This window comes from Puma concolor, chromosome E4, assembly GCF_028749965.1.
Source record: "Puma concolor isolate L17-30 chromosome E4, mPumCon1.1.hap2, whole genome shotgun sequence".
Classification (NCBI taxonomy): domain Eukaryota; kingdom Metazoa; phylum Chordata; class Mammalia; order Carnivora; family Felidae; genus Puma; species Puma concolor.
In genome coordinates, this window is record NC_141683.1 from 9,569,338 (window position 1) to 9,595,925 (window position 26,588).

The window sequence follows — 26,588 nt, forward strand, 5'->3', positions numbered from 1 at the left end:
AGCAGCAAAGGTGAACCCGGCCCTGCTGATCCGGTCACTTACGCAAACAGTCCCTCCCAAGAGCTCGGTGGTGTGACAGTTCGGGCTCTGAGAGTTCGCGTCTATGGAATTGTAGACAACTTCTGGATAGGAGAGGTCGCGTTTTGGGAAAAGCTCCACTCTCCAATGTAAAACCAGTGGCTGATGAGCTCCTGGACTGGGCAGGACCCCTGCACTGGGCAAGAAGCTGCAGCCGTGTCGCAAGCAGCAGACAGCTCAGAGGGTCGTGCGGACACAGGATTAGTCTGCTGTTACCCCCTTTAAGAAAATCCTAGGAGAGGGGCGCCTGGGTGGCTCAGTCAGTTAAGTGTCCGACTTCAGCTCAGGTCATGATCTCACGGTCCGTGAGTTCAAGCCCCACATCGGGCTCTGTGCTGACAGCTCAGAGCCTGGAGCCTGTTTCAGATTCTGTGTCTCCCTCTCTCTCTGCCCCTCCCCTGTTCACGCTGTCTCAAGAATAAATAAACATTAAAAAAAAAAAGAAAGAAAGAAAATCGTAGGATACACACACCCAGATGTTAACAGTAGTTCCCCCCCACACCCCGGGAGAGAAGAGCAGATGGGGAAGGAGAAAGAAGGGTGCTTTCTGCAGAACTTTCAAAAGTGAATCAAAATAATAGAGAAAACAGACGAGTCCAGGGGACTTTAACTAGAGGAAGAGACTTCTTCCAAATCAGAGGAAGGCCTGGCCTCCCGGTTTCATGTTACCTGAAGTGTGTTCTATACATATTGTTACTGTTCTGGCAACTGTGGCAACTACCGTAGCTGGGGAACATCCTGGAACACGCCTGGGACGGTGCAGGGTGTGCAGCAGCTGAGTAAGGCTCCCCCCGGTCCTAATTCCTGAAACCTGTGAACATTCCCTTCTGAGGCCGGAAGACTCTGCAGAGGTGACTGAGGTAAGGAGCCTGAGCTGAGTGAGGACCCCGGACGCTCCATGGGCTCTGAAGGCTGTCGCACGTGACCTTGTAAGAAGCAAGCAGAGGGAGGTAGAGGGTTGCTAAGCTGTTGGCCTGGGAGGGAGGAAGGGACTAGGGCCATGCCAAGCAAGGAACGCCGTGGAAGAGGCGAGGTGAAGGATTCTCTCCTGCGGCCTCCGGAGGGAGGTGCGGCCCCTGCCAACACCTTGGTTCCTCAGCAACACCACATGGGACTCCAAGTCTCGAAGTCAGTGGTGATCTGTCACGGGACGTATGTCCCACGACTCGGGGAAGGTTAGCGGGAACCCCAAGAATCGAACTCCCACCCACCTGGCTCAGAGTCCTGCTCCTCAACCTGGTGGTGACCACCAAGGCTTCTCCAGTTCGGTTTCTTCATCGGAACATCAGGGCTGGTAGCTAAGTGAGAAGGGCGTGGCAGCAGGAACACAGCGAGGATTCAGATACCGGTTCCCCCTTCCCCGCTGTTTTCGCCGTGGAGGAACAGAGGAAACCGTCTTCGCCCGGGCAGCTCCTACTGCGGAAAGGCCGTCAGGACATGAGCTCACTCGGCCTGGCCCGTATCCCGGATATGCCGTCTCTGCAAATAACCGCCGAGAGGCTGATCAGTTGTCCTCACCCTGCAAGACGACGACAGCACTTCCCCATCACAACACACAGTCGGACGCGGGTTTGGCGAGGAACACCACCCCTTCGCTCCGCCAAAGTGGCCACCGTGATGGCTCCTTTACGCGGCAGCGTGACTGGGCTGAGGGACTCCCGGACGGCTGGCAGAACATTATTTCCAGGTGTCCCTGGGAGGATCTGTCCAGAAGTTTTTGGCAACTGCACTGGTGAACTGAGTAAAGCAGATGGCTCTCCCCAACGCGGGTGGGCAACACCCAATCCGTTCAGGGCCCGAACGGAACAAAAAGATGGAGAGAGAAGGTGAATCCCGTCTCTGCTCGAGCTGAGACGTCCGTCTCCTCCTGCCCTCGGACACGAGCCGTCCTGGTTCTCGGGCCTTGGGACTCAGACGGACACCCTCTGCTCCCTGGTTCTCAGGCCCTCAGACTCGGACCGGATCACATCACCGGCGTCCCTGGGTCTCCACCTTGCTGACGGCAGACCACGCACCTTCTCAGCCTCCACAGTCACATGAGCCGATTCTCAGACTGAATCTTCCCTTCCATACGCCTATCTGTCCCGTTATTCTATTCTACGGTGCTCTTTTCCCGGACAACCCTGACTAATGCAGCTATCAGACTTCAACTATTTCCCTCAAAGGAAGAGAAAGGGGCAGGGGAAGAAGTCACCGTGGTCAGAAGCTCCGCAAGCCTCTGCTCGGCAGGGTGCAAAGAACATGGAGCCTAAAAGCTCCCACAGGCCGCCAACCTTCGTTACAGCAAGTACAGCCCGGCCTTGCGAACTCAGTGCAAAGGACAAAGCCCCTGCCTTACACACTGAACCTTGGCCCCTATCCTGTGAACTACTATCACCCTGAGATGTGCTTGGTTTTAAAACATGAAGCTGAAAGGGGTTTTTTCAATGTTTATTTTTGAGAAAGAGACAGAGTGCGAGCAGGGGGTGGGGGTGGAGGGCACAGAGAAACAGGGAGACACAGAATCCAAACCAGACTCCAGGCTCTGAGCTGTGGGCACAGAGCCCTAGGTGGGACCCAAACCCAGGAACTGCAAGATCATGACCTGAGCCAGAGTCAGATACTTAACCGACTGAGCCACCCAGGCGCCCCAAAGCTGAAAGGATTCGCGGTGTGATTTATTTAACTGCAGTGTGCCCCAGGAGCCTCCAGCTATTTTGTATTTATCAAGGGAGAAAGCTGTAGTTCAAGAACTGGACACCAGCACTGAGTGGAAACAAAGGGCTTACTTTGGCAAGTGAACCATCACACAGAACGTGACCCTGGCTATTATCTCCATCCCGACTGTCAGCTCTTGCAATGCAATCCATGACGGGGCCAGAGCTCAAAACTGTCAGGGAGCAAGAAACGAGCTCTACTTTGAAGGAAGCCGGAGGAGGAGCACTGTCGGGTCAAACCTGTGGACCAAGTATAATCCTGGTCCCTCTCCCTGTTCTCCAGAAGTGTGTTAAAGATTTTGCAGAAATCTGCTTTGAGAAAATCGCCACTTTCTTGATTGTCTTAAAGGCGCTTGGGCAAATTTTCCATCAGGAAGGGAACTGAGAGGTGAGGAAGGAAGAACACCGAGCCGTTCTCTTATCCCGAGGGACACAATTCTGGGTGTGAAACCGAGGCAGCCGTGTGGCCCCCTGGAGATCCAGCGGCCGTTCCACGCGTGGCCACGCGGACGGGGCTCGCCGTGTATGTTCAAAAGGCAGATTCCACGTCACCCATTTCCACATACACGGTCTTCAGCTGTGAATAGTACTCAATTGTCACGCGGCCATTCTCCCTGCCGAACCCTGGAAGGAAGAGAAGGCTGAGTAAGAGCCACCACCGTGGTGGCCTGAAAAGTCACGGGGACCTCCAAAGTCAGTCACCCCCTCAGGGGAAGAACACAGAACTGACAAGGTTTGGGACAAAGTCCCCAAGTGCACGTCATCAGCTGTACAGCTACGCACGGGAGAAGTGACCCACTGGCCTTCGGGGATGGGGACGGGGACAGGGAAATACCCGCATCTTGGTCCTACAACAGAACTTTATTTTAGGCACCGACTACTCCGGGTTGGGATGTGAAAGCGCTCGGACCTTCCTATCGAGTGTGAAAGTCTCTACGACAACCGATAGTTGGTGCTCGCTGAGAACCGAACTCTACACAACAGGCCTTTTAACCCCTCCTTTTGTGAAATCTGTTAAGAGCAGCTTGCTGTTTACACCCTGCCAACTCATGGGGGCGGGGGCCTCTTCAGGCGGCTCGGCAGCTCAGAGCCCCAGTCCCGCCCTGTTACGAGGTCACCCGTTCAAAGGACGGCATCCTGTGCTTGGCCTTCCCCTGCCTCTGACTTCGGGGAGGCTCTGCCCCCAAAGGGCAAGGCCCGGTCCCCCAGAATACACGTCTCCGGGGGGGGGCGCTCTTCAAAAGAAAAGGTGCTTGGCCCTGGCAAGGCCTCACTCTGTCTCTAGCTCCCTCCCTTATCCTCTGAGCGCAGAGCTAGGTGGGTGTGTGTGCCCCCTTTGCTTCTCACCTCACCCCAGGGAGACAAGCCGGAGGGCACCGACCCAGAGGTTCCGATCCAAGGGGGGAGCCGGCCGAGAGCACGTACTGGCAGAGCAGCGGCCGGACTCCCAGGCCGCAGTGGCGCCCGTGCAGGGACGAGGCCAGTCAGCGGGCAGGTCCTGGGCGTGCCGGGGCACTTCCAAGCCAGGTGCCAAATAGACGGTCGAGCGAACGCCCGCCGTCTCACGAGCGCCCATCGGGGTTCACGTGTCTGCTGGGACGGCCACACACACACCTGCCCAGGGGCTGGGGGCGGGCGCCCAGACTGGTGCCCCCGCAACGTCCACACCACTTTCCAGAGAAAGGGAAGGGCAGCCCGCGAATATTTACAGGCGACAAGCTCCAGAGAGCCTATCCTGGCCCCCACACCCCCTCCACATACCGGACTTGCACGGTCACCGTGTCACTGTCAGGGGGGCCAGACTGACTGCGTCACCGGGAACACTGGGCAAGTGGCGGCGGGGGGGGGGACATCCCTGTGCAGCGTCCGGGACAACCAGGATAGCCACAACGGACTGTTCAATGTTAGACTGAGGGCTCTTTAGTGATTTGGCAGAATAAAGAAAACAAATTAACGTATGCTTTCTGAGGTGCTCAGAGACACTTTCCGCCTAAAAACCCCCCACAGTGGACGACAACAAATGTCCCAAGTCTGGAGCCTCCAGGAACGGTTTTATGCCACCAGCGACCAGAGCCCGTGAAGAAAGAGTAATTCCACCCACAAGAGAAACCCTTCTGAGATGCCTCCTAGGAGTTCACAAGCCAGGCTACATACACATTAGAACCTTCTGGAGAGCTTTGGGGGAAAGAAAAGGAAAGTAAGAAGACGCCTGGTTCCCATTCCCAGAGATCACTGCAGCAGGCCGGGGGAGGACCAGAATCTGTATACTTTCCCAGGTGATTCTGAGACACGAATGTTCAGAAACCTGGTCAGTGCGGTCTGAATTACAACCCGTATCCCTACAGGCCGGGTTTGCATCCACACTTTCCGGCTCCTCACCTGACTTCTTGTATCCACCGAAGGGCAGCTCCACCGGGCTGACGTTGTAGTTGTTAATGAAGCACATCCCTGCCTGCAGCCCGGCCACCACCCTGTGGGCACGCTGGATGTCCCTGTGAAGACACAGTGTATTATATTATTGCGAAGCAGTTTATTCTGCGACTTCCACGGAAAAGGTAGACTGCCAGGTCTGAAGGTTTTGAGATCCTGCCGGATTCTTTATTCTTCAAGATGTGTTTTAAAACTTGCGTCATCCAGGCAAAAATAGATACAAGGATTTGAGTTTCACGGTCTCATCCAAAAGCATCTATAAAACACGTAGCAGCAGCAAGTTCAAATGGGGAGAAGGGACATTGTCACAAACAGGGCTAGAACAACAGGCTACCCACATTTCCACAAAGAATGAAGGGAGATCCCTTTCTTACACTATATATAGAAATTAACTCAGATGGATCACAGGCCTGAAACATCAGAGCAAAAACCATAAAACTTTTCAAAGAAAACAGGAATAAATCTTCATAATCTTGGGTCTGACAAAGCCCTCTCAGACAGGATACCAAAAGTAACAGACAAAAAGATAAAAGCATCAGGCTTTGTCAAAATTTAAAATTTTTGTGCTGTAAAGGAGAGTATCAAGAAAGTGGAAAACCCAACTGCCAGAAACCCAAATCAAAACCACAGTGAGGCACCATTTCCCACCCACCAGGACGGCTGAAGTGAAAAGGACAGACAGTGGGGTGCCTGGGTGGCTCAGTGGTTTAAGCATCCGGACTTCGGCTCAGGTCACGATCTCTCGGTTCGTGAGTTCGAGCCCGGCGTCGGGCTCTGTGCTGACAGCTCGGAGCCTGGAGCCTGCTTCGGATTCTGGGTCTCCGTCTCTCTCTCTCTGTCCCTCCCCTGCTCATGCTCTCTCTCTCTCTGTTTCTCAGTAATAAACAAACATTTAAAAAAAAAAAAAAAAAAAAGGACAGACAGTAACAAGGGCTGCCCAGGATGTGGAGAAACTGGAACCTTCCCGCGTGGCCGGTGGGCACGCCAGATGGTGCCCCCACATGGGAAAACAGTTTAGGGGTGCCTCGGAGTTGAGCAGAATCACCCAGCCATCCCTCCTCTAGGTATACACCCGGCACAAATCGCACATTTCCACACAAAGATAGGAGTGTTCGCGGAGACATTATTCATAGTAGGAGAAAAGTAGAAACAATCCCAATGTCCATCAACAGGTGAACGGATGAACAAAATGAATCCACACCATGGACCATTCATCACCAAGTACTGACAGCTGCCACGACATAAAGGAACCTTGAAAACATTATTCCAAGTCAAAGAAGCCAGTCACAGAAGGTCACATGCTGTATGATGCCGTATTTATAGAAAATATTCAAAGTAAGCAAATCTACACAGATAACAAGGAGGTTGATTAGTGGTTGCCGGGGGCCGGGGCGCGGGGAGGGGCGGGGAACATTCCATGTGTTCCTGGGAGGTTCATAGTTCTAAAATCAGATTACGGCGACGGTTGTGCGACTCTACAAATACACTAAAAACCACTGAATCGTACGCTTTAGGCGGATATGCTGCATGGTGCGTGAACCGACCTGCAAGGCTGTGAGGGAAGTGGCAGCACACTGGAGTCGCCCCCCTCATGACTGCCTCGCTCTGTGCTGGGGTGACTTAACCCACTCACTCCTCACACCACGAAAAGCAGGTCCGCAGAGGGGGTTTACAGGGCAGTGAAACTACTCCGTGTGATGCTGTAACAGCGGATCCATCGTCCAAACCCACAGAATGCACCACTCCAACCGTGAACCCTAGGGTGACTGTGGTCTTTGGGTGATCACGACCTATCCAAGTAGGTTTACCAGTTACAACCAGCGGGCTGCTCTAGAGGCGGGGACGCTGATAGTGGAGGCGGCTGGGGGGAGGGGGTGCATGGGAAACCTCTGTGCCTTCCACTCAGCTTTGCAGTGACCCTAAAATTACTCTAAAAAATAAAGCCTATCCAAAACCAGGCACACGAGAAAGCAGCAGCCCCTCGATCTTTTCTTCAGAGCTCACAGAGAAGCTATCCCATCAGGTCCTCAAGGGGGGACCTCAGTCTTCCTCCCCAGGTTGCTCGCCACGAAGCAACAAAGAACACTTAACCTCGACTGTCACCAAAGAAACAGCGTAATTCCAAGTGTAAAAGTAGTCTTAGAAAACCTCCTACCGCTACCAAAGACTAATCAAAGTTTGTATGTAATCGAGCAACCTGCCATCATTTTGAAGGAGATTCTGCTCCCAAATCACTTCTTACTTTTGTTATCGTGGTTACAGTTTACGTACAGAGAGATTAATCACAATTTTACTTACAACAGCGACAACTGGAAACAATATCCTAAATACGCAACAACCAAAAAAATGCCTACCTATTTTACAATGCATTCCGATTACGAACTACTATAAAGCGGCTAAAAATCACGTTTTTGAAGACTCCTGCCCAGCGTTTAAATGCTTATGGGCTTCTACATTCCCTGACGTGTACATTTTCAACAGGCACCTAACCCGATGCTTTACATAGACACATATCGACACATAGATCGGAACCTTAAATATCTGTCCGGTGAAATGAATGACATGGGATGGAATTTTCATCAACAATGTTTGTCCCTCACTTTAAACCCAACGGCAGCAGTTCTCTGGCCCTTCAGGACCAACTACAAAATGCTACTCTGGCACCTTCTGACTTCACCTGAAGCAAACAGAAAATGCTGACGACAACGTGCACTCCAGGGAGGAAATGCGAGTAACGGTCTCTGAGCAGACCGAGCGGGCCCCTGTTCCTGCAATGCTGCCGGAGGTGGCTTCCCCACATACCTGGTAAAGACACCAGCCGCCAGGCCAAAAGTGGTATTGTTGGCTCTCTCCAGAACCTCAGCTTCGGTGTCAAATGATAAAATGGACATAACTGGTCCAAAGATCTCTTCTCTCACACAGGTCATCTCGTCTCTGCAATCGGCTGCAAACAGGGTGATACAGCCAATGTCAGTGGTCTGTGGGGGGGGGGGGGGGGGGGGCGGGTGATTATGCTCGAATACACGGCAGTTAGGACAGCTTGAGAACCCTACTGTGAACATCAGCTTTGTATTAGCCGAAGTGTGAAAACCAGCTCCTCACACATGTGCAAAGAGGACAAGTCTACAATCTCTTAAGAGCTGGTTTAGAGCTTGTGTATAACGAAGGAGGGAAACTACTCTGGACACACGGTACTTTGGGGACACCCGAACTATCTTCAAGGATTTATTAAATAATTCTTAGCACCGTGTGTAAGGATGGTTCACTACGTCCTAATTCCTTGAAGACTAGTAATCCGCGTACAATTTTTAGGGAAACCGTTAGCCAGAAAAGGACTCAGGACAATGCATCACCCAGCAGTCCCAGAAAATATTTTCTTATCTCCTGCAAGTTGAGAACCCCATAGGTCTCTGTTTGCAGTGAATTCTATGTTGGAAAGTCAAAGGAGATGCAAAGATGAAGTGATAACTGACATACAGGAAAGGCAAGGTTCCTGCCTGAAACACAACACTTACCAGATTTTAACTCCCAAACCTTAAGTTAATCTAGACTCTGGACTCACTCTCAAACTTTAATGTGAGTAAAAATGAATCGGGGGCTCATTGAAAAGCAGATCACGAGGCCCCATCCCTGAGAGTTGCATTCAGCGGTCTAGAGCAGGAGCCAGGAAATCTGCCTCTTTAACAAGTTTTCCAAGTGGCACCGACATCATGGACCACAAACCAGGCTTTTGGCAATCACTAGAATAAAGTTCAGTATGGTCAGCTCCCTGTTCTTTGCCTAGGTTCACAGCCTGTTTAAGAATAATTTTGTCCCTGGGGCCCCTGGGTAGCTCAGTGGGTTGAGCGTCCGACTTAGGCTCAGGTCACGATCTTGCAGTTCGTGAGTTTGGGCCCTGCGTCGGGCTCTGTGCTGACAGCTCAGAGCCTGGAGCCTGCTTCGGATTCTGTGTCTCCCTCGCTCTCTGCCCCTCCCCCACTCATGCTCGGTCTCTCTCTCTCTAAAATAAATAAACATAAAAAAATTTAAAAAAAAAGAAAAGAGTAATTTTGTCCCAAGGGCACCTGGGCGGTTAAGTCACTTAAGTGCCAGACTCTTGATTTTGGCTCACAGTTTGTGAGATCAAACCCCGTGTCAGGCTCCGTGCTGTCAGCACGGGATTGTCTCCCTGGCCCTCCCCCCTTCACACTCTTTCTCTCTCTCTTAAAATAACCTTTAAACCAATTATTTTTTGCCTAATTGTCAAATACATGTTCTCTGTGGAAAAGTCCGTAGTATTCAGAAATGTACAAACTATAATAAAAATCATCTTTAATCCCAGCAACCAGAGAAATACTTATACTATTTATAAATATTTATACTATCTTATACTACACTATTTGTACTACTTATAGTTCAATGCATACTCTGTTCCTTCTTTTTCTGAAGTGCATACTTAATACATTTGGGTTAATCCCACACATAGTATCGTTTAACAGTTTTACTTACAACAGCTACAACTGGAAACAATATCCTAAACCTTGACGGTTAAGAATATATTGTAAGCTTTTCCCGTTCACTTAATAACTACCAGCTAATCCATGTTATAGATGTTAGGTTCACAGCTTTCAAACCTCAGTGGTTCTTTTTTTAGCAAGGGCTCAAGGTTTAAAATCCATCGATTGAGTGCTGAAAAATGACCCCACTGTCTACCTTAGGGCAATAGGAAGCTGAATCTATCTTCTAGACAAGATGTAAGAAATCACACAATGTAATTCAACCTGAATATAGTTTGTTGTTTTTTTTTTAATTTTTTTTAACGTTTTATTTATTTTTGAGACAGAGAGAGACAGAGCATGAACGGGGCAGGGGCAGAGAGAGAGGGAGACACAGAATCGGAAGCAGCTCCAGGCTCTGAGCCATCAGCCCAGAGCCTGACGCGGGGCTCGAACTCACGGACCGCGAGATCGTGACCTGAGCTGAAGTCGGACGCTTAACCGACTGAGCCACCCAGGCGCCCCTGAATATAGTTTTTTAAAGCCTATTATACTACCACTGTTTTTACATACTGGCATTTATTCGTGGATCCTAACGTATACTGTAAAAAGACAGAAGAAGGTATGAGAACAGCAGTACCCAGGGCAGTGGTCACCTCTGAGGTGGGAAGAAATAAGTGGATTTGAGGACAGCGGGATGACCCTACAATCGACTGTCCACGCCACGAGATGTTTAAGACTGAAAGGAGATGCTAAAAATTATTAAATCGTATTAATTTTAAAATATTGCCATACTGACAAACTGGGCTTGTTAATGACACATATAAAGAAAAACCTATTCTTCAACTTTCTTGAGAAAATGAAACTCATTAGTTTTTTATCAAACATGCACTTCCTTTTTTTTTTTTTTTTTTTTTTTTTGAGCTTCTTGCTTCCAGAACAACAGGTTCAGACCCAGTTGAGTCTCAGGTAAAGCAACGCACACAACTGTCCAAGAGGGAGGGCACACGGGAGGTAACGGAGAACTTCTACTCCTTAAATCTGAGCAGCGGGGACACGGTTTGCCAATGCCTGCTTTACACCACACACGTATTTTATAAATCTCCTTTTCTAGCTGATATTTAATTCAAACTGTTTAAAAGCCAACAAGAAAAGGACATACTCAACACGCAAGGTCTCATGTAATAACCATCCTTTAACTTGGGATCTTCAGGTACATAGACGTCTCCACCGCACAGCACTTTAGCACCCTGCCGGAGAAGAAAAAAGAACGCACGTTTCATGGTGGTTTTTTTTTAACATTTATTTATTATTGAAAGACAGAGAAACAGAGAAGGAGCATGGGAGGGGCAGAGAGAGAGGGAGACCCAGAATCCGAAGCAGGCTCCGGGCTCCGAGCTGTCAGCACAGAGCCCAAGGCAGGGCTCGAACCCACCAGCCGTGAGATCATGACCCGAGCTGAAGTCTGACGCTAACCGACTGAGCCCCCCAGGCGCCCCACATTTCACGTTAAACTTACAACCCTGACACGCAGTCCTGAAGTGGTACGTGTGTCCTGAACAGACGCACGGTCACGCCACTGCAGGTACTGAGCACAGCACTGCCGAGGCCTCGCGAGCCAGCAGTAAAGCGACACACATAACGTGCAGCTCGGACTAATTCCCCTCCCCCTGCCCGTGCCATCTCCGCTTGCTCCTCACCTGCTCTTTTGCCAGCTCAATAAACCCAAGGACTCGCTCCAGGTGTGGGCGGTTGATGAGGGGGCCCATCCTTGTACCTTCCAGAAGGGGATCTCCAATTTTTATCCCCTGCGTCCGTTTCACCACTTCCTTTGTAAATTTCTCGAGAATTTCCTTTTGCACAAATACTCTTGTGCCATTACAACAAACCTAAAAGACAGACATGAATTTGTATGTGTGTTAAGGAAAGAAAAAGGAAAAGGGGGAAGAATCCGGCAGTTTTAAACTTAAAAGGAGACAGTAGACCTTTTCAAAAGGTTAGTTCCATCTCTAAAAATTATCCCCATACTGAACAGGACCACACATACCCCCCCTAGCAGCAAAAAACCTGCCTGCGCTTTGAGGTGAAAGTCAGGTCTCTTTGTCTGTCTACATTTCCTCAATGCCATTCATAGTGCCATGAGCCACGTAACTTCTCCTACGGCCTCCTGTCAGTGGCTGAATGGGGCCACGTATTTTAAGAGCAGAAGGGGAGGAAGAGTGAAAACAGACCAAGAACTAAAGGCATGAGCCTAATAAAAACCTGAAGAATTTCACAGTCAATGTCTGGCTCTAAAATCACAAATCAATTCTGACTATTTAGACCCTCCTGTAGACATGAGCATGAATACTCTTCCAATTCCATCAGAACCGTAGATCCTGATGTCCAAAAATACACCAAGCACTCATGCTCACGGAATAATGAAAAAAGGTCACAGAAATGGGCTGCCACAAGCCAGATCTACAGTCATTTGAGCATCAAAATAAATAATGACAGGAATGGACTATAATCCACAGAAAAAGAATCCATGGTCCATAATGATAAATGAGTGGGAAAGAAAAAAAGAAAAACACAGGAGAAGGAAAAGTTCCCTCTTACAGTAGAGACTTGGAACTAATAAATGTGGAAAGAACAACAGAATTGGAAAATCACCATTTGGGGACCACCATAATAGAAACTGCTTCCAGGAAAAATCACCAAAGGGTGCTAAGATGAGTGGGGGACAGCTTGGGAAGGCACAGAGGCCTCTGCCACCGTCTCCTGTGTGATTCGACTGAACCACAGAGGAGGACACGGCAACTTCCCAGGAAGACACGCCTTCGGCAAAGTCAACCGCCCTTCGAAGAGGACCCAACATCACTTTTTGTGGTGGCTTCTGCCCAAAATGCATAACCTAAATCTACTCAAAAGGAAACACCAGACGGACTCCCCACCATCATGAGGGACATTCTACACAATAAACAGCTCATACTCCCCAAAAATGTTAAGGTCCTGGAAAGAGGAGAATAACCAAAGAGCTAACTGTTCCAGACTAAAGATTATGGAAACACAACAACTAAATGCAACACACCTTCCTGAATTAGGTCTTGGACCAGAGAAGAGGTTGTGTGGGGTCTGTTTCTTCGCTAAAAGGACTCCCGGCAAACAAATGACAACATCTGATGAGGGGCTGTGGACTGAAGACCGTCTATGTGAGGTTACTGATTTTACTGAATGCACTGTGCTTGCAGAAGAGAGCACACTTGTTTCTAGGAAATGCACAGAGGCCCACAGAAGTTATGAGTCTTGCGTCTGCAAACTTTCAAACCGTTCAGGAAACAGGAAAAAATAACAAGCCTACGGGTGTACAGAGATAAACACAATGATAAAGGAAATGTGATAAAATGTTAACATCTGAGAAACATGGGTCAGGGGTGCCTGGGAATTCTTTGCACTCTGTGCAACGTGTCTGTCAATCTGCAATTATTTCGAAACAGACAGCTTCAAAACATGCTGCTAGACAAAGGAAAGAGATTCCTTTCACCCCTCGGCTGGGGACAAGTGCTCACCTCGCCTTGCGTGAGGAAGTTGGCCATCAGCGCTCCCTTCACGGCGTTCTCCAGGTCACAATCGGAGAAGATGATCAGGGGAGATTTGCCTCCCAGCTCCAAGGTAATGGGTTTGATTCCTTTAGCTGCCATCTCCATGATCTTAACAAGAACAAACACATTCAGAGGCTTAGCACAGATAAAACTGCAGGCTAAGCCCACCAGAAGCTGAGCCTCCGGGACAACTACACGGGACCTGCAGCCTTGTTCCGGTCGATGACTCTGACCTTCACCCGTTTAGAACAGTCTTTTCCAGAACACCTGAAAAGAACCATAGGACTGCAGCTGACATTCTGAAGAGGGAATTCATTTTAAAAATACTGTTCATTCGGGGGGGCCTGGGTGGCTCAGTCTGTTGGGCGTCCAACTTCAGCTCAGGTCATGATCTCATGGTTTGTGGGTTCGGGTCCCACATGCGGCTCTGTGCTGACAGCTCAGCCTGGAGCCTGCTTCGGATTCTGTGTCTCCCTCTCTCTCTCTCTCTGCCCCTCCCCTGCTCACGCTCTGTCTCTCTCTCTTTCAAAGATAAAATAAACATAAACATTTTTTTTAAAAAATACTGTGCATTTGCATGCCCTGGGTAGAAACTCCTAATGCTGTTACTATGTTCAAGGCTAACAATCAAGGTCAAAACAACACATCTGAAATAAACTGAGCAGCTACCCCTCCTTCTGAGGTGGCTGCTACTGATGAGTTAAGACACCAAAGACACAGCGGCGGCCCAGACCCTGTGCTCTCAGACGCGGGCGGGAGGTGAGGGCTTCCGTCCCCGCGGGGCCCCCTCTGGTCGGCGGTCCTCATCGTCCCACTGTACTTCCCTCCCTGCTTCACACCTTCGGAACACACTTCAAATCTCTGCCCCCAATCTCTGCGGCAGCCCCCTCCCAGTTCAAGCCAGGTCAGATCAGAAGACGAGCCTCTGACATCTACTCCACGCCGGCTGGGCACTGCCGTGTGTGTGTGTGAACCGATGCTGGTTTTATCTTCACCTTCGAGCCAGTGGGCACACTCCCAGTGAAGGAGACTTTGGCCACATCATGATGCAGACACAGAAACTGGCCCGTGGCAGCCCCTCCTTGCACCACGTTGAAGAGCCCAGGGGGCACGCCGGCCTCCGTGTAGATTTCAGCCAGCAGCAGCACAGACACCGGCGTGAAGGGAGAGGGTTTGAAGATCATGGCGTTACCTGCACAAACCCAAGACACAAGAACAAAAGGTTTTTTAATACTGGTGATCCTCCGAGGACAGGATGGGACAGGAGGACGAGTCCAGAACAACTCCACAGGTGCCTAGTGGCGCAGCTGGTTGAGCGCCCGGCTCTTGGTTTCAGCTCAGGTCATGATCTCACGGTTCGTGAGTTTGAGCCCGGAGTCAGGCTCTGCACAGACAGCACAGAGCCTTCTTGATATTCTCCCTCCCTCTCTCTCTGCCTCTCCCCTGCTCACGTGCGCGCACTTTCTCAAAAACAAACTGAAAGAAAAATCTTTACAAGTAGAAACTGAACACCAGAAAGGGTTAATTTGTTGAGAGTCTCCAAACCAGGGGCTTAGCTGTAGTTGTCCCGGGGAAACGGAAGCTTCAGCTCACAAGAGAACATGCAAAAAGCAGAAGAACACGAGGCAGCAACACGAGAAAAACTGCGACTTCAACACAATGTCCTAATAGTAACATTTTTTTTCAGTAATGCTTTTTTTACACCTTGTATTTTTCTAAGATACCATAAATCCTCTTTTCCCATCAATTCCTCTTTAAACAGTATGAAAAACTTTCTAAGTCAGCCCGCCAGTCACTCAGAAGGAAGTCTTACCATTTCTCTTAAGACACAAAGGAAGGAGCAAGTATTATCTTCTGCTTAAGTCAGACTCCCAAGTGCCTCTTCCTTTTTTTTTCTTTGTTTAATGTTTTATTTATTTTTGAGACAGAGAGAGACAGAGTATGAGCAGGGGAGGGGCAGAGAGAGAGGGAGACACAGAATCTGAAGCAGGCTCCAGGCTCTGAGCTGTCAGCACAGAGCCCGACACGGGGCTCGAACTCACAGACCGTGAGATCATGACCTGAGCCGAAGTCGGACGCTTAACCGACTGAGCCACCCAGGCACCCCCCGAGTGCCTCTTCCTACACAAAGGTTCATTTCACAATCCTTGTCCAGAAAGGAAGAGAGCTTACAAGTAGCACAAATCGAAATCAATTCCACAGTAAAATAGAAGACTTCCAGGACCAAAATGAACACCCTTCCTTTCCATAACAAAAATAAGATAAATAAAAGTGGGAATGGGGGCGCCTGGGTGGCTCAGTCAATTGAGCATCCAACTTTGGCTCAGGTCATGATCTCATGGTCTGTGGGTTCGAGCCCCGCGTCGGGCTCTGTGCTGGCTGCTCGGAGCCTGGAGCCTGCTTCCGATTCTGTGTGTCTCTCTCTCTCTGTCCTCCCCTGCTCACACTCTGTCTCTCTCTCTCAAAAATAAATAAAGATTAAAAAAAATTTTAAAAACAAAATAAAAACAAAAGTGGGAATAATATGGATGTAATCCACACGCATAACATACACTAGAAGCCCCGACGAGGCCGGGCGGGAGCAGACACAGGTCCTTGGGGCCTCGGGTGCCCCAAAGCAGGCCCCTTGTGATGTGGAGCGTGAGGGTGCAAAGGAGTGTGTGTGCACGCGCGCACGAAAAGGTGAGGGACAGAACGGACAGCTCATGGGTGGAAGAACTGTTTGCTCTTACCACACGCTAACGCGGGAGCAGACTTCCAGCAGGCGATCTGGAAGGGGTAGTTCCAGGCGCCTATTCCCACGCATACGCCAAGTGGTTCTCTCCTGGTATAACCAAAGGATCCGCCTGGGAGCTGGATGTGTTCACCTGAGGGGAAAACAGAGGCGTCACGGAGAATGCAGGACCGCCTTTCCCAAGACTCCGCCAACAGCCGTGCTCAGCCGTGGTCCACTGCGCCGGCCTCCTCCCCGTCTCCGCTCTTCTGTTCATTCTCGCCGGGCGGATGCTGCCTCTGCATAGTCACTCCAGTGAAGAATCCTTTCCATCCTCCAAATCCGTGTTCACTCAACTTCATATAATTCTCTAAAACCGGAGAGGACCTAACAGATAGTAACTTGAAGAAGTGAGATGGGGGGGGGGGGCGCCTGGGTGGCTCAGTCGGTTGAGCGTCCGACTTCGGCTCAGGTCACGATCTCACTGTTCATGGGTTCAAGCCCCACGTCAGGCTCCGTGCTGACAGCTCGGAGCCTGGAGCCCGCTTCCGATTCTGTGTCTCCCTCTCTCTCAGCCTCTCCCTCCCCCACTCGCACTCGTCTCTCTCAAAAATAAATAAACATTAAAAAAAAACTTTTTTTTTTAATGATGGAAATAAGGGGAGCCTCCAGAGCAGGACCCACATGTCAGACTTCTGGCTCCCCACAGCCCTCCTGGGTCCTGTGAAGCCATCCAACACCCACTACTGTAACCTTCACAAAGAATCGAGAAAATCTTTTTTGCTAACTAGGTAGAACTAGTAAATGTGGAGAACACTGACTGACTCTTGGTTTTTCAACAACTTGGCCGGAGGCTCAGACACCATGCTCAGTGCCTTCCATATATTTTCTCATTTAACCCTTGTGATAACCCAAGAAAACAGGGATTATCATCTCCAGTTTCAACAAGGAAAGGTAAAGTAATTCTCGGGGTCACCCATGCAGAGAGTGGCTAAACCCAGGATTTTAAGCCACGTCTGTCTCAAGCCCCAAATGTCTCCCCTTCGCCACTAGGATCTATTTCTGCCTCCCGGTCAGTGGCTCCCGAAAGGCCCAGCTGGGGCTTACCAGCCATGGATCCAACCAAGCCCGCGTAGTACTCCAGGCACTGCCAGGAGGTGTCAATGTCCCAGCGGGCCTCAAAGATGGACTTTCCATTGTTGATGGTCTCCACGGTGGCGATTTCATCCCTCCGTTCCTTTGGGTAAAATGGAAGACTAAAGACTTCTTATCATACGCCCCAACAGATTCAACACTCAGAACATGCTGCCCAATTTCCAAAAACAGAAACAGCTCGCGCTTTAGAAGGAGTGGCACTGCAACATCTGGGAGAGAAAGCTTACCACTCAACAGCAGCCCTGTGCCACCCTCAAGTTAATCGTCACAGATTTAAGACCAATACCCCCTTTCCAGATCAATTAGAAAAGGTATGGTTTGAGAAGCGAGCATCATATGTGTATACATGTATAAGTACGTATATGTGCACACACATGCGTCTGCACGTATAGAGTGAGACAGCCAATGACACACGATGGCTACACACACAACTGGCAGGTGAGAAGTTATATTACACGCACAGCTTTAATTCACCCCAAGACATGCAGCAGGTGAAAATCACAAGATAATTTTTTTTCAATGTTTATTTATTTTTGAGAGGGAGTGAGTGAGGGAGGGGCACAGAGCACTGGAGACACAGAATCTGAAGCAGGCTCCAGGCTCTGAGCTGTTGGCACAGAGCCCGATGCAGGACTCGAACCCACAAACCATGATATCATGATCTGGGCCGAACTCGGACGCTTAACCGCCTGAGCCACCCAGGCGCCCCAAGGTGATTATTTTCTAATGGTCAGTACTCATCAATTCTCTTACGAAATACTGTTCCAGTTGTAGCCTATGTGGCTGAGAGATGCTGGAGATGGTCCAGGGACGACTGGAAAGGTTTGGGAAACTGACCTCAAGAGAAAAGCTAATTTCCCCTTTCTTTGTCCCAAAGGTGAGAGAACCGAATGAATGGAGCATGTAAGAAATACACATTTGCTCTCATGGACCGGATGTAAAATACATGAGAGGGTGATATGTGAACACACATAAAAGGTGAATCAAACAAATGACAAGATGTAGCACTGTCTTATTAAAATGGGTAAGCGGTGAGCCAGACCAGAAACAAATGAAATGGCAACTGAAATTAATCCCAAGCCATGTGTCAACAGTACAAATATCAGAGAAGAGGGGGCAGGAATATCAAAATCAAGAGGAAACACAGGAAAGGGAAGTCCTGACAGTGAGATCTGAACGTGTCATATTTCTATAAAGACATGAGAAATAAAGACTTTTGACTGAGTCATTCTACCTTCATTACTAAGAAAAAATACAGAGATCCATTCTCTGCCTTCACAAAACCTATTTCTAAAACAGGAAGCTGGTAAGTTCTAAATAAATTAGCCCAGACCCTGTGCTCTCGGACACAGACGACGTCTGTCTCCACGGGGCCCAACACCAGCAGGCTGCGGTCATCCCTCTGAGTGTTTTCCCTCCTCCGCACACTTTCAAAGTATACTGCAGACCTCTATGCCACTACCTATGGTGTCCCACCCAGTGCATGCTAGTAAGATCAGAAAATACTCTGGGCAGGCCTGACATTGCAATTTGTGGGCACCGAGACAGGTTTTCTGCAGTTAGTAAGTATTTTCTTTTTATGTTTATTTTTGAGACAGAGACAGAGCATGAGTGGGGGAGGGGCAGAGAGAGAGAAAGAGGGAGACACAGAATCAGAAGCAGACTCCAGGCTCTGAGCTGTCTGCACAGAGCCCGACGCACGGCTTGAACTCACAAACCGCGAGATCATGACCCAAGCCAAAGTCAGTGGCTCAACCGACTGAGCCACCCAGGTGCCCTTGCAGTTAGTAAGTTTTAAATTAAAGTACTGGTAACACTGGAAAATAATCCAAACTAAAACACACAGGGAGAAAAAAACAGGAAAAACCCAAACAGCATCAGTAACCAGGAGAGAGCTTCAAGCCACTGAGGCTATGTGTAATTGGAGGCCCCGAGGAGAAGAGATGGGCAGAAATTTAGTTAGAACTTCCTAATTTAAAGAACTAAAACAACAAGGGCTCCTGGGTGGCTGAGCTGGTTGAGCATCCGGCTTCGGCTCAAGTCATGATCTCACAGTTCATGAGTTCGAGCCCCGCGTCGGGCTCTGTGCTGACAGCTCGGAGCCTGGAGCCTGCTTCGGATTCTGTGTCTCCCTCTCCCTCTGCCCCTCCCCCAATCACACTCTGTCCCTCTCCCTCTCTCAAAAATAAATAAAACGTTAAAAAAAGTTAAAAAATAAAAAGAACTAAAACAAAAAAAAAACCTGTCAACCTAGAATTAGATACCTATAATTCTTTCAAAAGTGAAAGCAAAATGAAGACTTTCAGACTCACAAGAGCTGAAAGAACATCATGAGCAAAACTGTGCTACAAGGAATGCTAAAGAAATTTCTTCAAGCAGAAAAAATATGACACCAGATGGAAATCTGGGCCTACACAAAGGAATGAAATGAAGAGCACTGGAAATGGTAAAAATGTGGGTAAATATAAAATATTTTTACCTTGGGGCACCTGCGTGGCTCTGTTGGTTAAGCGTCTGACTCGATTTCGGCTGAGGGCAAGATCTGACAGTTTGCGAGTTTGAGCCCCACGTCGGCGGCTGACAGTGTGGGGCCTGCTTGGGATTCTCTCGCCCGCCTCTCCCCCCAACCCCCCAGTCATGCTCTCCATCTGTCAAAATAAATAAAGTTTAAAAAAGTAAAAAGTAAAATCTTAAAATTTTTTTTTAATGTTTATTTATTTTTGAGAGACATAGAGACAGAATGTGAGTGGGTTGGGCCAGAGAGAGAGGGAGGCACAGAATCTGAAGCAGGTTCCAGGTTCCGAGCTGTCAGCACAGAGCCTGACATGGGGCTCGAACCCACGTGCTGGGAGATCATGACCTGAGCCGAAGTCAGACACTCAACCGACTGAGCCACCTAGGCGCCCCAAAAGTAAAATCTTAAAAAAAAAGGGAAGAACTAATAAACAATGGAAGGTTATGATTATAGGTTATGATTAGAGGGTGGAATCTGTTCAGTTACGGGATAATTTTGGGTAAAGGCAGGTATAGGGCATGAGCATCAGACAGGAGCATTACAAAAAGATAGCAATATATTTTTGACTAACACAGTAACACAGATATTAATGGAAAGGGGGAGAGGTTAAAAGGAAAAGAAAACTAATATCAAACAGAGTCCATTTCAGAGCAAAAGAATATTATTAGATATTATTCAGGATAAAAAAAAAAGAGTCACTTAATAATGATAAAGGGGCCAATTTTTTTTTTTTAATGTTTGTTTATTTTTGAGAGAAAGGGAGAGATAGAGCATGAGTAGGGGAGGGCTGAGAGAGAGGGAGACACAGAATCCGAAGCAGGCTCCAGGCTCTGGGCTGTCCACACAGAGCCCAACATGGGGCTCGAACCCACAAATCACGGTATCATGACCAGAGCCAAAGTCAAATGCTTAACCTGAGCCACCCAAGCACCCCAGGGGTCAATTCTTGAGAGGACACAACAACCCTAAATGCTTATGTGCTAAGAAAAGGTGAAAAACTAAAATAATAAATCATCTGCTTTATTGCTTTTGGTCTAATTTAAAATACTTATGTTTTTATTTATTTATTTTGAGAGAAGTGGGGGGAGGGGAAAGACAGGGGAGAAGAAAGGGGCAGACAGAATCCCAAACAGGCTCCGCACCGTCAGCACAGAGCCCAACGCAGGCTTGAACCTCACAAACTAGGAGATCATGACTTGAGCCAAGATCAAGAGTCAGATGTTCAACTGACTGAGCCACCCAGGCACCCCAAAATTAATTTTTTAATAATAGGGGAAAATACTTAGTTGGGAGAAAATGCTCCATGAACATTTTGACATCTCTGTGGCCCCGGCTTTCTGAGCAAAGGACCCTGGCAAGCTGACTGAGAAGCAAAGGCCTTTGAAAAACAGACACAGTGTTTCCCTAAAGATAGAGGTGCCTGGAGGGGTAAGGAGATAGAAGGCTCTCTGCTTCCCCTTTTTGGAGACATCTGCTTACTTTCCAGGGAAATAAACCCAGTAACCCCTTCCCCCTTAACCCTGGAGATCTGTTTAACAAAGAGTAATCTCTCTCGCTGCAGAGAAGAACACGCACTGATGTGAGAGCAGCTCCTATATCAACGGAATCTCATAACTTAAGGGTTCCTGTCCTATGGGGCAAACCCACTGCATTCAAGAGAGAGATGTTTGGCTCAATGCATTTCCCTGTGGGGACTGTGGCTCAGAAAACTAGTGCTAAGGCACCGCTCTGGCTACTGCATTTTATTGTGAGTGATAACCTGTATCTTTCTCTGACCCAGCAACTCTCAAGTCTTCCATCACTACACACACACACACACACACACACACACTTTTCTTCTTAATTTCCTAAAACAAATTAAAGCTTCGGATCGTGAATAACTTATTCTGTGAGTGTTCCGCAAGACAAGTAAACACCTCCAAAGATTTCAACTTGATAAACCAGCGATGTCTTGCAATTCGAGTAGTACATGACACATGATCACAACTGAGCCCACGGTTCTTGAAATTCACCTTGATGTACAAGCGCTTTGGATTACAGTCATGTTTCCGGAACAAATTATGCTTGCAAACCAAAATTTTACTGTATCCCTATATGCAACATATCTTTGCAAGTAGGGGAATTCTCAGACACATCGCAGCTTTTGACTTAACACACTCATGAGAATAAAAATCACCCAAGTTCTACAGCTCAGAGATAACCACGATTCATACTTTGGTGTACATCCTTCTGAATTTTCTAATTTTCTGTAATAAGCACCTAGTCCTTTTGCTTTTAAAGACTGAAAAGTTTAGGGGCTCAAACAGTGGAGCATGCAATGCTTGATCTCGGGGTCATGAGTGCGAACCCAATGTTGAGCCTAAAGATAACTTAAATAAATAAAATTATTTAAAAAATTTTTTTTTTCAATGTTTATTTATTTTTTTTGGGACAGAGAGAGACAGAGCATGAACGGGGGAGGGTCAGAGAGAGAGGGAGACACAGAATCGGAAACAGGCTCCAGGCTCCGAGCCATCAGCCCAGAGCCTGACGCGGGGCTCAAACTCACGGACCGCGAGATCGTGACCTGGCTGAAGTCGGACGCTTAACCGACTGCGCCACCCAGGCGCCCCTATTTTCAAAAGACTATAAAACGTTTAACTTTGTTTTTTAAGAACAGAATATCTAGGGGTGCCTGGGACGCTCACTCGGTTGAGTGTTCACCTCTTGATTTTGGCTCAGGTCGTGATCCCAGGGTCATGCGATTGAGCCGCACATCGGGCTCTGAGTGTGGAGCCTGCTTAAGATATTCTCTCTCTCTCCCACCCACCCCCACCCCTCTCCCCTTCCCATGCTCTAAAATTGGAAAAAAAAAAAGGGGGGGGATATCTATAAATCTATGAAATCTTCCCAGGCAATTAAGGTAGAAAATGCATCTGAAAAAGAAAACTTAAGCCTCATCAGAGGAAAAAGTAAACAGGAAACCAGTACACAGAGTTAAAAAGAAAAGGAGCCAAGCTGCAAAGGATACATTATAACAAAGATGGAGAAAACAACCTGACATGGGAGAGGTCACAGAGAGCCAAGGTCCAGAAAGCAATTAATCAAAGAAAGCATGTCCTATATATACCCAGGTGATCAAATGAAAATGTTTTTTCCGGGCTCCTCCAGTGGCTCAATTGATTAAGCATCTGGCTTCGGCTCAGGTCATGGTCTCACCGTTCATGAGTTCAAGCCACTTCCAGGGAGTAGGAGCCCCGCTTCGGGTGAGCCCCATTGCTCTCTCACCTGCGCCCTCTCTTTCCATGGGGGAAAAAAAAAAAAGGGAAAGAAAGAAAAGAAAAAAGAAAGAGAAAGAAAAGGTGTTTCCATTTTGTAAAAAAGGCCTAACCTAACAGAGCATCAAAGTCTAAGTGCAAAGCATCACAAAGAACCCTCAGAGCAACACAAGGGGACATTTCTGAAAGAGAAAAAAACTAATGAAACATACCCTTATTATCCTGGCAGCCTCCAAAAGAACTCGACAACGCTCCATGCCAGATTTCTGACTCCATATTTTAAAGGCAGCCTTTGCATCCTGGACAGCCAAGTTTACTTCCTTCTCTCCTGAGCACGCGAAGGTAGCGATCACTCGGCCTAGGAGGACAGGACAGTAACGCCAACGTGGCCTCACATTCAAAGTACTGTGTATCCAAATTCCCTGTAAGTGACCCTTCTTGCTGGTAAGTGTGGTTGGATTTAATGACCTCCCCCCACCCCCCCAGGCAGTCCTTTCCTTTATTTTGAGGTGACTGAATCCTTTAGGAATCTAACAAAAGTTGCAAACTACGGTCCAGGAAAAAGTACTTGACCACACCACAGAATTCCAGAGACACCAGGCGCCTTGCCCTAAGCACAGCATGGCCTCCGGGTTGAGAACCTCTGTCCTCTATTTTGCAGCTGGGTTTTGCCACCTCTCTTTTTTTTTTTTTTAATTTTTTTTTTTTCAACGTTTATTTATTTTTGGGACAGAGAGACACAGAGCATGAACGGCGGAGGGGCAGAGAGAGAGGGAGACACAGAATCGGAAGCAGGCTCCAGGCTCTGAGCCATCAGCCCAGAGCCTGACGCGGGGCTCGAACTCCCGGACCGCGAGATCGTGACCTGGCTGAAGTCGGACGCTTAACCGACTGAACCACCCAGGCGCCCCATTGCCACCTCTCTTTAACAGTACTTGAGAATCTCCGAGGTCTTGTGAAATCGAGGCTGCAAGTACTCGGTTTCTGGGGTTATGAACTCTCATTTAAAAGCTCTGTTCTGTAGAAATCCTATCATCCTGCTGATGCTTGATGAATACGATCAACAAACAGTTATCAGGAAGACATAACCCTAAACGCCAGAAAAAGTTTCCCCCAAATATAGCAAAGTCCCGTCTCTCCTTTTCTCACTCCAAGGTCATTCCCTATTTCCATGCAACATGACCCCACAGGCCAAGGGTTGTGAGGGACTCTCCCACTGAATTCTTGAAGTACACCAATCAGCAGTTCCTTCTCCCTCCCCCTCTAAGAACCTCTGGGACTGTCCAGAGACCTTTGGCAAGCCTGCAATTTCTGTTAAAACGTGAATAGCTAGTTGGTAAAGGCAGTGGCTAAAGTTCACATACACTGTAGGCAATTAAAATACAGAGCAAATTTTCTTTTCTCTTCGTAAGTATGGGGATGGGGGTGGAGAGGCGGTCTCCCCCAGGAGAGTCTGAGGACCCCCGTGGCTCCTTCCTGCTCAGACTAACTGCTGCTCTGTGGTTTCGTGCCTTAGTTGATCTTAAATTCTCCAGTCCTTTGCAACCCGGTTTTGTCTCTGGCTACCCGCCATTCTGGTTTGCACAAAACATTCACATGTTTCTCCCCACAAATATCCCACACAGCCCAGCAGAACAAACAAACCAAAACCAAAACCTCTTGCTCGTTAGCTGTGTTACCTTCAGAATTCTCAGAGCAAATCCAGGGCCCAGCACTGTGCTTGGCAACTTGAAGCACTGGATAAAAGCAGGGCTTTTGCCCCCTTTCCCAATTCTCTTTTGTTTGAATATTTATTTTTGAGAGAGACAGAGACCAAGTGTGATCGGGGGAGGGGTGGAGACAGAGACAGAATCTGAACCAGGCTCCAGGCTCTGAGCTGTCAGCACAGAGCCCAAAGCAAACTCACCAACAACCAGATCGTCAGATGCTTAACCAGTTGAGCCACCCAGACACCCCTCCCTTTCCCAAGTCTGATGCACCCACAGGAGTATTTTAAGGCTGAGATGGCAACAGAGTTCTCATTCACACTCATTAGAGCCATCTGTGCAAGCTCCTCTGTTCTCAGCACTCATGTTTTCACCAACGTCCTTCAAGAAATCCCAATCCTCTTCTGTGCACGTGGTTGAAGACATTACTGTAGTTCTAACTTAAAAAACAAAAACAAAAACAAAAAACAGGGGCACCGGGGTGACTCAGTTGGTTAAACCACCAACTCTTGGGTTTCAGCACAGGGCAAAATCTCACGGTTTGTGAGTTCAAACCCCATGTCGGGCTCCAGGCTGACACCAGGGAGCCTGCTTGGGATTCTCTCTCCTTCTCTCTCTGCTCCTTCCCCATTTGCTGTCTCTCAAAATATATAAAGTAAAATAAAAATGTAGTCTTCAGGGCGCCCAGGTGGCTCAGGTGGTTAAGCGCCAACTTGGGCTCAGGTCATGATCTCACGGTCTGTGAGTTCGAGCCCCGCGTCGGTCTCTGTGCTGACGGCTCAGAGCCTGGAGCCTGCTTTGGATTCTGTGCCTCCCTCTCTCTCTGCCCCTCCCTCGCTCCTGCCCTGTCTCTGTCTCTCAAAAATGACTAAACATTTTAAAACACGTTTTAATAAAAGTTAATGGGGCGCCTGGGTGGCGCAGTCGGTTAAGCGTCCGACTTCAGCCAGGTCACGATCTCGCGGTCCGTGAGTTCGAGCCCCGCGTCACGCTCTGGGCTGATGGCTCAGAGCCTGGAGCCTGCTTCCGATTCTGTGTCTCCCTCTCTCTCTGCCCCTCCCCCGTTCATGCTCTGTCTCTCTCTGTCCCAAAAATAAATAAACGTTTGAAAAAAAAAAAATTAAAAAAAAAAAAAGTTAATAATAAACAGGGGCACAACCTCACACACCTATCCCCACCCCCACCCCCCACCCCCCGCCCCGGGTCCCTATGCAGATGCATTCGTGTTTGCACGGAGTCCTTAGCTGCCTGCACAGACAACTCTATTTTCCACACCGTCACTCATCTGTCACAGCAAACGTTTGCAAAAAGCACTAAATGAAGATTCAGGACAGAACACGTCCGTCCACGAGTGGGACGGGGAGGCTCCAACCCGCACCGGGACCCCACCGCTTCCCCCCAGCCTCCCCCCGCCACGATCCCCCGGGCCCGCCGCCGCGTCCCCCCACCGGTCCCCTCCCACGACCCCCGCGGGCCCCCCGCCGCAACACCCCCGACCCCGCCGCCCGGTCTCCATTCCGTTACCGGTTGCAGGCTCGAACGCCTTCTCGGTGCCGGAGGCGTCCACCGGTTCCACGCGGGTCCCGCCACGGTAATTGAGCGGCTGCGACACAACGAAACTGCCAGTGTTCATGGCCGCGACAGGACCAGGCCGAAGGGCGCGGACACAAGGCGAGAAGGCGACCAGGCCCCTTCGGAAAAACATACGGGACTGGCGGGGCGCGGGAACCAAAGCTCAGGGCCGCGCCGGGGCGGTGAGGCAGGACGAGGGGCGGGGAGGGGCGGGGTCTCGGGGAAGGCGGGAGAGCGGCAGGGAGGGGCGGGGCCGCCTGTGGGGGCAGGGCCGCGGGAGGACTGTCTAGCGGCGGGGCCCTCGGGGAAGTGGAGGGGCGGGGTCGGACCGCCGGGAAGCAGGACGAGGGGCGGGGAGGGGCGGGGTCTCGGGGAAGGCGGGAGAGCGACAGGGAGGGGCGGGGCCGCCT

The 26,588-nt window shown here is 49.2% G+C and overlaps 1 protein-coding gene across 3 annotated transcripts; it reads right to left on the reverse strand.

Annotated features, from left to right (window-relative positions):
• Positions 1–2,492: 2,492 nt before the first annotated feature.
• On the reverse strand, positions 2,493–26,379 carry ALDH9A1 (aldehyde dehydrogenase 9 family member A1). 3 transcript variants are annotated; one of them, XM_086693574.1, is made up of 11 exons: positions 26,131–26,379; positions 23,113–23,258; positions 17,081–17,210; positions 15,993–16,127; positions 14,256–14,452; positions 13,228–13,368; positions 11,380–11,568; positions 10,842–10,929; positions 8,007–8,148; positions 5,154–5,266; positions 2,493–3,415 (listed from the first exon to the last, which is right to left on the reverse strand). In XM_086693574.1, exons 1-11 carry the CDS (start codon positions 26,309–26,311, stop codon positions 3,372–3,374), a joined length of 1,506 nt encoding a protein of 501 aa, XP_086549700.1. In that variant the 5' UTR covers positions 26,312–26,379; the 3' UTR covers positions 2,493–3,371. The 3 variants fall into 3 exon arrangements, with proteins under 3 accessions (XP_086549700.1, XP_086549699.1, XP_086549701.1); XM_086693573.1 differs by having other exon boundaries at positions 2,493–3,398; positions 26,131–26,378; XM_086693575.1 differs by lacking the exon at positions 26,131–26,379 and adding an exon at positions 24,580–24,599 and having other exon boundaries at positions 2,493–3,398.
• Positions 26,380–26,588: the final 209 nt, after the last annotated feature.

Bases quoted from the DNA above. Each gene is read 5' to 3' on its own strand.
- ALDH9A1 (XM_086693573.1), bottom strand. From the start codon at position 26,311: ATGTTTTTCCGAAGGGGCCTGGTCGCCTTCTCGCCTTGTGTCCGCGCC. The intron at 13,369-14,255 runs GTGAAGATAAAA...GTTCTTGTTAAG, and splicing joins GTGTGCCCACTGGCTCGAAG to ATCATGGAGATGGCAGCTAA. The intron at 10,930-11,379 runs GTGAGGAGCAAG...CTTCTCCGGCAG, and splicing joins TTGAGCTGGCAAAAGAGCAG to GGTGCTAAAGTGCTGTGCGG.